Below are 12,131 nucleotides of genomic sequence, written 5' to 3' on the forward strand. Positions count from 1 at the left end.
TTTGCCATCATGTTGTTGGCTGGCAACTGTTGCTTTGTTAACCTAGACACTGGAAAATGATTTTTGTTTTCAGGAGGTCTGAATTAAAATTAAGAGGAAAGGTAGTGCTGGGGAGAGGGAAGTTGTTTTCTCTACCTGGATTCAGACATGAGAAAAATAGTTATTTTTTCTCACAGAGAAAAATCAAACCCCACATGATTGTTTTTATGTAGTTGAAATCACCCATATTTTGACTGAAAACAAAGTCCTCTAAAAGTATTTAGCAAGGACACCTAATTAATAAGACAATCAACTTAGGTTCTGTTTTTACTTCAACTCTTAAAGGTAAGGTTTTGTTGTCTTCCTTAATTAAAACTGATAGCATTTGCTGGGATTGTTTCCCTTTTAATGTTAGGTATAAAATGTAAATATACTAGGGATTATAGAAAAGACAGAGAGAATCAAAATGGAAAAAAAATTACAGAATAAAAACATTTTTTAAATTTGTCAATGTCTTTTGTGATTCTTAACAATGACTGAAATATAGTCTTTATTTAAAAGAAAAATCATAGCTATCTTCTATGAGTACTTGTTTTGGGCAATACACTATCCTAATAAACATGTTACATAAATGATATATATAATACATGTTTTTTTTTTTTTTACATCTGAGCAAACTGAGGCTCAAAGAGGGTAAGTAATATGATGTGGCCATACAGGTTGTAATTAGTCAAGCTGATTCCAGATTCAGGTCTCTATGATATCAAAGCCCATGCTGTTTTCTCTGTATGCCACTACCTGTATAATTTTTGTATAATTGGTAGCTGAAAATTATCTATAGAATTCAAATCAATCTGTTTCAGTTTGGGGGAGGCAGGCATTGAAAACTTGAGGTTTTCTATTTTTTTCATATACTTTATGATATTTTTTCTCTCAGTAGATCAAAATGAAATAATTGTCATTCCAACAAACACAGAAGACAGTATGAAAAATGGAATGAGGAGAACAGAAATCAATGTAGCAGGTGTTGCCAAAAGTAACAATGTGGACGTGGAAGTTGACAGACTATCAAACGATCAGGCATATACAACTGATACTGCTAGAAGTTACAAGGAAAATCATCTTGCTGCTTCATCAGCACCAGATCAAAAACTGATTCAACCTAGTGCAGAAAAGACAAAAATGCAAGATGCAGCAATTCAGACAATCCCTTCCTGTGACAGTTTTGATGGGAATCACCAAGATCATAATTTGTCTGATGTCAAAGTTGATGAAAGTGTGCAAACTTCAAGTAACAACAAATCAACTCACCACTCATCTTTAAGCCCACAAGATTCTTTAGATACCTCAAGAGAATTTGGGAGTCAGGGCCGCCTAATTACGTATACAGAAGAGCAACTCACCATAAAAGATCCAATTTGTGCACATGGTAATGATGATCTTTTGCCTCCTGTAGATGGGACTGATAAAAATCCAACAGCTTCTTATATAAAGAATTATCCATTTTACAGACAAGACTATAATCCCAAGCCAAAACCTTCAAATGAAATTACAAGAGAGTACATACCCAAAATTGGGATGACTACTTACAAAATAGTGCCTCCCAGATCCCTAGAAATATTGAAAGATTGGGAATCGGAAACCATAGGGTATAAAAATGATCAGGAGATAAATACTTTAGGAGAAAAGGACACTCATGAGAATGTGAAAGTAACTGCAATCCAAACAGAAGATCCTGTTATTTCTGAAAGCCCAAAGGAGCCAGAAGGAGACCTGAAACCAAAGCCTACCCTGAGAACAGAGCATCAGGTGCAAAGTGAGGAGAGTCTTACCCACAGCACAATGTCAAATCCTCTGAAACCTACTCCCAAAATGACGAGAGACACTGGCACAGCTCCTTTTGTGCCAAATTTGGAAGATATAAACAGTATTTTGGAGTCAAAACTTAAATCTCGTGTTTCAAATCCCCACTCCAAACCAAGTTCTTTTTTCTTGCAGATGCAAAAAAGAGTTTCAGGTCATTATGTGACATCTGCAGCTGCCAAGAGTGTTCAAGCTGCCCCTAATCCTACTCCAAAGGAACTAATAAAGAAAGAGGTGGAAAGGGATACAATACCTCCTCCGGAGCCAGCTCCTTCTCCCTTAAGTAAAACAACTCACTCTCCTCCACAGCCACACATTCAAAACACTGATGATGACAGCAGTCAGAAGCCTGCTGAAACCTCTCCCCCTCCCGTAGCCCCCAAACCTGTTCCTCTTCCCAAGAGTCAGTTAGCAACACTTAACCTGAAGACTCTGAAAACTTTTGGTGCCCCTCGACCATATTCCAGCTCTGCTCCTTCACCGTTTGCCCTCGCTGTGGTGAAACGGTCACAGTCTTTCAGCAAAGGTCGTACAGGGTCACGCAGTGAGGAGGTCAGAGGTGCATCTGCCCGAGCTCCAACTGACACAGAGGGAGGGAAGATTCCTTCCGTAAATACGTTTGTGGACATCCCACAACCAGGTGTGAAAGATAAGGTAAATGTAACCTTTTTAAAAGTAAGGGATTCTTATACAACATGGTTTCAACGGGGTTAACAAAGCATGTCGGTTTGTTTGTGTGTTACTTAACTCTGAATTCATAATCTACTATCAAGCTACTGTAGGAAGAAAAGAGTAGTAATTCACAGAATCTGATTATTTATTCTCAGAGTTATTATAATTCATATAACTTGATCAGATATTACTATAAGATCATCCTTATATAATTGTATCATTAGGAAATATTTAAATTTAAAGCTTCTTTGCTCCTACATTTGTATAGTATAATAGTTTATAGTTCTGACTCTCTAGTTTTCTGTGTTTTGCTTATCTCAATTTGTTTATAACTTTTCTGGATGGTCTGGTTGACTTTATTTTCTTTTCCAATTCTCCATAATGGCAAAAGTTTTAATTACATAAAAACATAAGCAGTATCAAAGACTAGATAAAATAACCAAACATCTCTCAGCTCTGTATTTTCTATCATATACACTCAACCTGAGCTTACCAAACATTGTTATATGTAATTTAAATTAAAACCAGAGTTTAAATAGGTAATTTTCTTAATTTCCCATTTTGTTAATTCAGTGTCAACTTTCCAGTTATACGTATGTTGAGCAAAATATCACTTAACCACCATCTAACCTTAATGGTGTACAAAAAAGGGATTTGTTGACTTCATGTTTGATCAACTAATGATATAATTTGCTAGATTCAAGTAGTATAGTCAGGAAGAAATTCACAGTATGAATTATGATAATCCCCATGCAATTTTTAAAAAATACATTGTGTACTTTTACTCTGATAGTGTTTAAAGAATACTTTCATATTTGTATGACTGTTCCAGAAGCATTTTATACTATTTTTTCAAACACTCCCAGAGTAACAGAACATTAACCATATTGCCAAGTAAAGAGTTTTCCATAATTTTAAAGCAATATTTACCTTGAAAAATATTTCTTCATATATTTTCACATTTATGTTTATTACTTTGATATAATATCAGGAAGAGATATATGATGCAGAGATTAATTCTTTACTTGCGAATAAAGCCTGAGTTTTTTTCTTAGAATGGAATACCATTTCTAAACAACAGAAGCTTGATTTATATAATACAGTTTTTGAGCCATTGCCTGAGTTCTGTTTAGCTCATCTTTTATAAAGATACTCATCTGGCAGTTTGAAAAAGACATTTTTAAGATTGTTTGAATACAGTTGCCAGTTAAATCAGTTACTAAATATTCCTTCCTAAGAAGTTTAATTAAATTTTTGATTCTTAAATTTGGAAATTTCTAATATTTATTTTTAGTCTCATGAGAAAAATAAAGAAAACATGGTCATCAGTTAGCCCCTGTGACTTCCAGAAACACAAAATAAGCTGTTAGTCACTAATATTCCTTTATTAGAAGATACATTAGGTTCAACAAGTATGAAATTACCAACATTTGTCCATTTGTACCATCAAAAATAATTTTACAACACTAATATATTGGAACTATGAAAATTTTTTTTTTTTTTTTTTGTCTGTGGAATTTTTATTATTACTTTGGCTCTTCTAGCCAACTCCACTGGAGAAATCGGCATTATTCTATTTACTCAAGGACAGTAAAATTACCACTGCATTTGTGAAACAAAAAGAGGTATCACTTTCCTTCCTTAGCCTCCTGAGTTCAAGATGAGGGAAAGTAATGCCCTCATCTTCCAGCTGAGCTCTGGCAGCAGAGATAACTCAGTGGATGAGGAAACAGAGCTGAGTCTAAAACACCAGTGAGGCAAATGGTGGTTCTTAAAGAGCTACTGATGATGAAAATGTTTTGCATAATGGCCCATTCTTCACGTGGTATTCATATAAATATTTCACATTTATTTTTATAGGAAAATAACTCTGCACATAATGAACAGAATCCCCAAACGCCATCTCTGACTGACGGCCCATCATTCACCCTTAAGAGACAGAGTTCTTCAACATTCCAAAGCTCTGACCCAGAACAGATCCGACAGAGTCTGCTGACTGCAATTCGTTCTGGAGAGGCTGCTGCCAAGTTGAAAAGGGTAAGTTTTCTTTATCAGATGGGTGACAGTGGGTTTATTTTCAACATTGTCAAACTCATACTTAGGGGAAATTGTTTTCTGGCTTTTAAGTCTGAATAGGGAAGATGCCAGAAGTTACTCTTTTATGTCAGGGGTCATTTTTGAAGTATAAGCTGAGAGAGTACTTAAAAATATGTCAGGTCTGTTTTCCAAAACATGGGCCAGGTGCAGAACACTAGTTTTGCTCATTATTATATATCTATATATAGAAAGTGCCTTGGACTCTTATTTTAAAAAAATTGTGTTAGCACAGCAAGAAAGAGTCTTTTGGAAAGAAAGTCCCTCCTTTATTCCAGAAAAGCTGCACTGTTGTAGAAGCCTGCAAGTTTTCAGTCATCGCTCCTACAGCAATCAGTTACTACCATACGTGGGATTGGGTGGTTGGGCGGGGGGAGGAGTTTTATAGGCTAAACCAAAATAATGTAGGGAAAATCTAGAGAATTTAGATGAGACCTAATGCAGAAATTCCAATCTTAATAATGCCCTGCCAGAGTCTAGCTTCTCCTGGATGTAGGAGAGCAAGGAGGTGTGCCCCCTTCTTGGGCAAACACCAAAAAGCATCACAGGGAATTATGTGCAGATGAGTTTCCTCCCTTTGTTGCCTTCATCCGCTGAAAGAGGATGTGGTGCAGCCTTGAGCCTGGCATCCTCACTTGGACCTCCCAGAGGCTGTAGTTTCCCTAAATGTCTTTCTTGTTCTTCCCTTAGTCATCTTGGTTGCAAGTTCCTCAACACCCAAGACAAGACAAGTACTCATTATTTCACTGACTCCCTAGGCATTTCATTTTGTGAATTCCTTCTCTAATCATTTTAGAAGCTATTTAGAGAAGAGTAAGAGACTTGTTGAGCAAAACACTGAACTCAACAAAAACGAAATCTGCCAAGGAACAGGAATGCTGCAAAGATAGAAAAAGGGGGAGGCATCCTCGCATGTCTACACAGCCAGCTTTGCCTGTGTCAGCCAGCTTCCTGGATGGGTTTCATTGGAGCCCTGGGTGACGGCCGTTCCCACACAGGACTTGGCGCTCCCATCTGGGCACACATGGTGACAAGGCAAAATATTGTGTGCTGTCAGAAGTGAAGGAAACATGAAGGAATAATTCAGGGGAGAAGGTTTGAATTTTGTAGATTATTTGTAGAGTTTAAATTAAGGTGCCAGGCAGCAAAAAAAAACAAAAGAAACCAAAAGGAACATTGAAATTGGTATTTCACAGGTCATGACATCTATATTTTGTGGGGTCGGGAATATGTCCCTGTAAATAAACTGTACATTCTTATTTATGAAAATAATTCTATTTCTAATTCTGTTTCTAATCTTGTAAATTAAGGATGAATTTCAAAGTTCTCAATTCAATAAATTTGATAAATATTTTTTTAAAGCAGAAAAATACCAAACATTGTACAGATACTGGGGATACAAAATTGAATAAAACGAAGCCTCTGCCTTCTGGGTGTTCATAGCCTGGAACTGAGAAACAGTGGTACCTCAGGCTCATGGGAGAACAGAAAATAACCGCAGTGCCTTTGTACTAAGTCAGTGGATATATTAATCAGTTTCAGTAAACTAATTGCAGAAAACAGTGCATTAAGTTGGAAATGCCTTCTAGGCCAACAGAATTTTACAGGCAGGCAGCTGTATACTTGGTATCTCATGGGCTCCGATTTGGCAGTCTCTTCACGTATAAAATTCTCATTGCTTCCAGAATGAGCTGGATGTGAATCAACACGGAAAGCAGGCCCTAAATGATGATCCTATAATTGTATCCTGTTTATAACTCATTACTTTAGGTTCTATTGAGTCTAAATTCTCTCTCTCAGTAGGAGGTTACTGACAGCTCTGACTCCCTATAGTGTCAGCTCCTAAACTCTGTTTAATGAAAATTCCTTACATAATCCTTTTTCTTCCCTCTGAAGAAAGACACAGGGTCTGGTAGAGTTCATGATATCTACACTCCATGATCAGCACCTTCACTTCTACTTATATATGCTAAAAATGTGTTTTTATATACCAAGACTCAGAAGAACATTGTTTGTAATAGCTCCAAATACATATAACCTTAATATCCAAAAATGGTAGACTAGTGGTAGATTCAAAGCATGGCAATAAATTGGATAAAATACACACAACAGAACAATGTAGATAGAGACATAAAAAGATATGTAAAGTTGACAGCATGCAAAACTAAATTATATTATTCAGTGATGCGTGCATAGGTGGCAATTATTTTTAAAAGTGAGGAAGTAATTACAAAAATCACAATAGGGTTACTTCCAGAGGGGAAGAAGAAGTGCTGTTGGGGGTGTATTAGAGCAAGACGGGCACACAATTTAAGAGGGAACTAAAAAAATTAATCAAGATAAATATTATCTTAATGCAATATTTAAAAATATACAAATTAATGCAAAAATCCATGATAAAGTCAAAATTTTAAATAAAAACAAGATCAGTAGGGAGCTGGAGTAGGGAGTATTCTCTTGACCTGAGTGGTGGGCTACATATATGACTGTGTTTGTTTTCATTGGGCTGTTCAGTGCACTCCTCTGTACATGTATTATATTTCAAAAAATTGCAGAAGGTGGTAAAAATAGACACAAGAAGGCTCTAATTTCTTGTGATCTTTGCTTAAGTCCCATATTTCTGTCCTGTTCTGAACATTTCTTCTGGTTTGTTTTACATGCTAACATTTCTTTTATAGAACAACAGTTATAGTGCCAAATAAAATCTCCAGTGATTTTGACAGTGGGTTTAGATTGTTCATCAGAAAGTTGGCTCCGTGTTTTGGCACCCAAATGTTCACTTTTACTCCAGGTACCAACCTGCCTTATGGCTCTTGTTCATACTTGAGCAATTAACCTTCATTAAGTAGTTGGTTCACATTAGAACAATTATCTAGTTGATTGCCCTAGTGTAAATGTAGTCGTGAATTTTCATGTTTCTTAAGGCTTTTTTCCCATGCCTTACCCCCAAGTCAACCCACATATAGTCAAAGCGATTTGTCTTGTCTTCATATAAAGCATTAATAAATCTAGCACAGTATTTTATAAAATGTGTTTGATGTTAAGATGTATGTATGACAGCAAATTGTTTTCAGAGAATAAGAGATTAAGTCATCTATTATTATTGACTTGTGTTGACACAAGAACTTTGGCTGCTTTTGGTTCTTGTTGGTGCCTCGACTTACTAAGGTTATTACACTATTATAAGGAGAATATAGGTTTGTAAATATAAAAGTCTGAAAATAAACTGATGAATGATATTTAGTGCTTGGTAGTAAGTGTTTCCTCAGAAAATAAAACTTATCGTTAGCTAGATAGAAATCTGGAGGGAAGAGAAAACCTGGGTAAGTCACCCAGGATCTTCCTGGCTTATTTTGTTTAATTAGTCTGCTTTTTATTCATATTTCCTTGGTTTGAATTTGAACAGTCCAAGTGTTTCAGGTTGGCAGCTCTTTCCATGTATTTTTTTTTTTTTTTTTTTGCTGTACGCGGGCCCTCTCACTGCTGTGGCCTCTCCCGTCGCGGAGCACAGGCTCCGGACGCGCAGGCTCAGCGGCCATGGCTCACGGGCCCAGCCGCTCCGCGGCATGTGGGATCTTCCCGGACCGGGGCACGAACCCGTGTCCCCTGCATTGGCAGGCGGACTCTCAACCACTGCGCCACCAGGAAAGCCCTCTTTCCATGTATTTTAAAAGTAAAAATGAATGATGGTTTCACAGTAAGAAAGCTATGTGAATATTCCTGAAAATTTCTTGAACTTCAAGGGTAGACAGTCAACTAGTAGATGCTTACATCAGTAAATTCTTAAAGTTACTTTTTAAAGATATCTTTATTACTAGTGTCCTGTGGTCACTGTTCAAAAACTTCAAGCAATACTTTTATACTTCATAAATGTTTGTAAAAAGTTACCATATTTCATCTAAGAAATAGTCATCGAGTTACACTGACCAGGCACTAAAATAACTATGAGTGTGAAGTAGGTATGAAGTGGCATTAAAATAGACAAGGTCTCTGACCTAAAAATTCATAGAATAGTATTCTAATGATATCTTCTCATGTTTGAAGTTTAAGTAAACAAATTTTTAAATAACAAAATACCATTTCCCCCCAGAGTAACTGCTCTGGATAGAGTACAGTGTAACCTTTCAGACCACTTTTGTCATATATAAACATTTATTTTTTTCTAACAAAAATGGAATCCTCTGTAAAACACTGTTAAATATATATCTATCTCTTGAAGCTTTCCCTTTTGTTACATACATATCTATGCTGTTCTTTTAAGACTATGTAGTATTTGTAATTCCCTGGTGGTCCAGTGGTCAGGACTCTGAGCTCTCACTGCCAAGGGCCCAGGTTCAATCCCTGGTCAGGGAACTAAGATCCCACATGTTGTGTGGCGCGGCCAAAAAAAAAAAAAAGACAACATAGTATTTGACTGTATGAATGAACCATAGCTTATTTGCTCCTTACTGGTAGACATTTAACTGGATTCTAGTTTTTCACTCTATAAATGATGTTACAATTAACATCTTTTACTTGTAGACATTTAGAACCATTAGTATGTTTTTTTAAATGCTTAAACCAAATTTTCTCTTTTACTTTACAAAGAGTATGAGAACTGCAATTTTGGCAAGAATTACAAAAATAACCCCTCACACACAGAGAGAATTTTCAGACCAAGATTACATAACAAAAAGCCATTACCTGCATTACCTGTCTGTTTGTTGGCTGTACTTGGAAAGTAGCCCCACATGAGTACTGAATAGGGTGCAGATAAGTAAGTGCTCCTTCCCTTGGTGGCAACTTTTCTGCTTAGCTATTTCATTTCAGGTGGATGGTGTCAACCACTCTACTCCATCCTGTGTTCGTAAGACAGTCAAGAAAATTGATTAGTTTAGATGATCTATCTTTGTTTAGTAAAAGGCAAGAAATGAAGCACCAGGAAACCAAAGCCAACCTAAATTTGCCAACTTTATTTTCCTTTTCACTAACTTACTCTGTTGCTAGGCAGAATCTGTGGCCTTTTGTACTTCAGTTCTCTTCTTATGAAAAGAGGATAATGTTTGGTTATAAAGCTGAACTGGTCAAATTACAATCAAGAGATGAACTATTTTTCTTAAAATGTCATATTTTATATGTAATATTTCAAAATATTATACCTACTATTCAGAATCCAGATAACTTTCTTCTACATTCCTGTAAGTACCGTTGGAATTTCAAGCTATTTAGGAAATTTTGTTTTAGTGTGTTTTATTCCCTTACAGTTTATAAATAGGAAACTTTGCCATAGAATTTTGGAACTTAGGAGTTTATTCCCTAGTGAATAAACTCCTTTTCATTCTGCATTTGTTTTGGCAAAACAGTCATAGGTTTGACTTTTTTAGCCCTTCAAATGAAGGCATTTTAAAAACCAAAGCTAGTTTTTCTTATAAATGAGGGGTACCTGGGAGAATAATTTCAAGTTAATATATATCATCAATATGAAAATTATAGAATTCATTGCTTTGTGGAATTTGCTTTATTTTTCTACATTCTCCAAGGTACTTTGGGGGAGCCAGAATTAATCTAGCTAAAAATGCGCTTTAATAACAACTTGGCCTGCAGTCTGCTTATGCTCTTGTCCTTTGAGTTGATTTGGTAGTTTTGTAAAGACTAAGGTGTGTTAACGGATTATTTTACTTGTTTGTTGTGGAAATAACTCATTTTTAATTTCATGGCAGATTGAACATTTATTCTTGATTATTTGAAATTTATTGAATAATAAATACTAAATGTTAGCATTTACAATTAAGTAGAAGTTAAAATGTGGTAATTGTTGAAAATTGAAAATTAGACAGCTGTCCCATTTTAAATTGATGGGTGCAAAGTGTGTTTCTTTCTCTTAGGTTGCAGTTCCATCAAATACAGTATCTGTGAATGGAAGGTCAAGATTCAGCTGCTCCATGTCCCTTGATGCCCAGGATGGCCATTAAGTTTTGCCCTGCCATGCGGCACTTCACCAGCTCTATTGCACAGAACGACTTCATACTGATGGAGAATGTTAGCAAATGTATGTTCAGATGTACACTAATATATTATCTATTAAAGCATAAGAACTTGTGCTGTGGCTTTTAATGCCAAAAGAAGAATTACCAGAATTTATAATTTATAATAATATCTTTGGCCTTTTTTGCCTTAAGAACTGAATATGCTGCTTTAGAACTTTAAGACAAGGTGTTAATGACTTTCATTTTTCTCAAATGAGAAATAGTCACCTTTTGTTGATTTCACTTATTGACACATTCTCTGCAATCGTGACTTAGACAAAGGGATAAATTAAGATTCATAGACTTATATTTGTATGACACATAAATAACTAGGCAAAGATAGATCTGACATTTGCTGCCTCAATGTTACAGTTTAATTGGAAATGTTTATGTTATATTAAAGCCCATAATAAATATTCCATTGATGGATATAACATGTTATGGGGTGGGTACCCCATCCTCTAAACATAAACGTTAAGGTTTCAGAAATCCTGGCTTTAATTAAAGTGATAGTAATTATGTAGTTCAGATGCTAATATTCTAAATAGTAATATATATTTACATTAAAGCTAAAATTGTTAAGCAAAACAATGTCTAATTTGTTGGCTTGTAACTGTTCTGGAGTCTAGAGCTTGTTGATGTTCAATTCCTACTTTAAAAATTTAACTGCTCACTTATTCTAAAAGCCTTGTCAAACAAACTGATGTTATGTTGGTTTTTACTAAAGCTACTGGGATATCTGCCTCTTTGGAAAATGTGTTGCTTTTTCCCCTGTTTAATAAAAGCAAGTTATATATTTGGGATTCTTTTTAAAATGCAGTTTGTGTCAATCAGCACATCTGTGCACTTCACCTGATGAACACATCTCCATCAGCCAGTAAACAAATAAGTAATATAGTAAGACCGACCATTTATCAGGGCTCCCTGGTGTGTATGAGCCCATGTATTCTAACTCCAAAATGCATAACATGCTTAGCAGAGTTCTTGACACATGGCAAGTACACATTAAGTTAAATATTGCTGCTATTTCCTTGAATCAGACTTGAAGAGACCCTCATGTATGGAAACCTAAGTTATGTCATTATAAACCAATAGGGAAAGGAGTGACTTTTTGAAAAACTGTGTTTGATTATCCACTTGGAAAACAATACATTTGGATTCCTAACTCAAACCATAAACAAATATATTTGAGTTAAAGACAGCTTTTAAGAGCAGTATTTTAAAACTTAGATGAATATATTCAACATTTTTCAGACCTCAGCATAGGAAAATTACTTAAATAAGACAAAGGCACAGTCATAAAAGATATACATTTACAAATATTAAAATTTAAAACTTATATGTACATTAAGTACTATAAAAATGAAAAAATAAGCCACGAGAAGTTTTTAATATATATAAGCGTTAATTTATAAAATGTAAACATTTCTAAGACTCATGAAAAGACTACTGAATAGAAATATGCACACACTGAAAAAACAAAGGGTATTTTCTTACAAGAGGAAATCTGAAAGGCTA

The 12,131-nt window shown here is 35.4% G+C and overlaps 1 protein-coding gene across 7 annotated transcripts in view; it reads left to right on the forward strand.

Moving 5' to 3' along the window:
* COBLL1 (cordon-bleu WH2 repeat protein like 1) overlaps window positions 1–11,660 on the forward strand; it is a 161,591-nt gene extending 149,931 nt beyond the window's left edge. For 2 of the 7 annotated variants that reach the window (XM_060016660.1, XM_060016662.1), the window contains 3 exons: window positions 917–2,496; window positions 4,375–4,551; window positions 10,473–11,660. In XM_060016660.1, the coding sequence (XP_059872643.1) occupies window positions 917–2,496; window positions 4,375–4,551; window positions 10,473–10,559 (1,844 nt within the window). In that variant the 3' untranslated portion in view covers window positions 10,560–11,660. The remainder of the gene's footprint in view (window positions 1–916; window positions 2,497–4,374; window positions 4,552–10,472) is intronic. The other 5 variants (XM_060016661.1, XM_060016663.1, XM_060016665.1 and 2 more) reach the window with 3 other exon arrangements.
* The last annotated feature ends 471 nt before the right edge of the window (window positions 11,661–12,131 follow it).

This window comes from Delphinus delphis, chromosome 7, assembly GCF_949987515.2.
Source record: "Delphinus delphis chromosome 7, mDelDel1.2, whole genome shotgun sequence".
Lineage (NCBI taxonomy): Eukaryota > Metazoa > Chordata > Mammalia > Artiodactyla > Delphinidae > Delphinus > Delphinus delphis.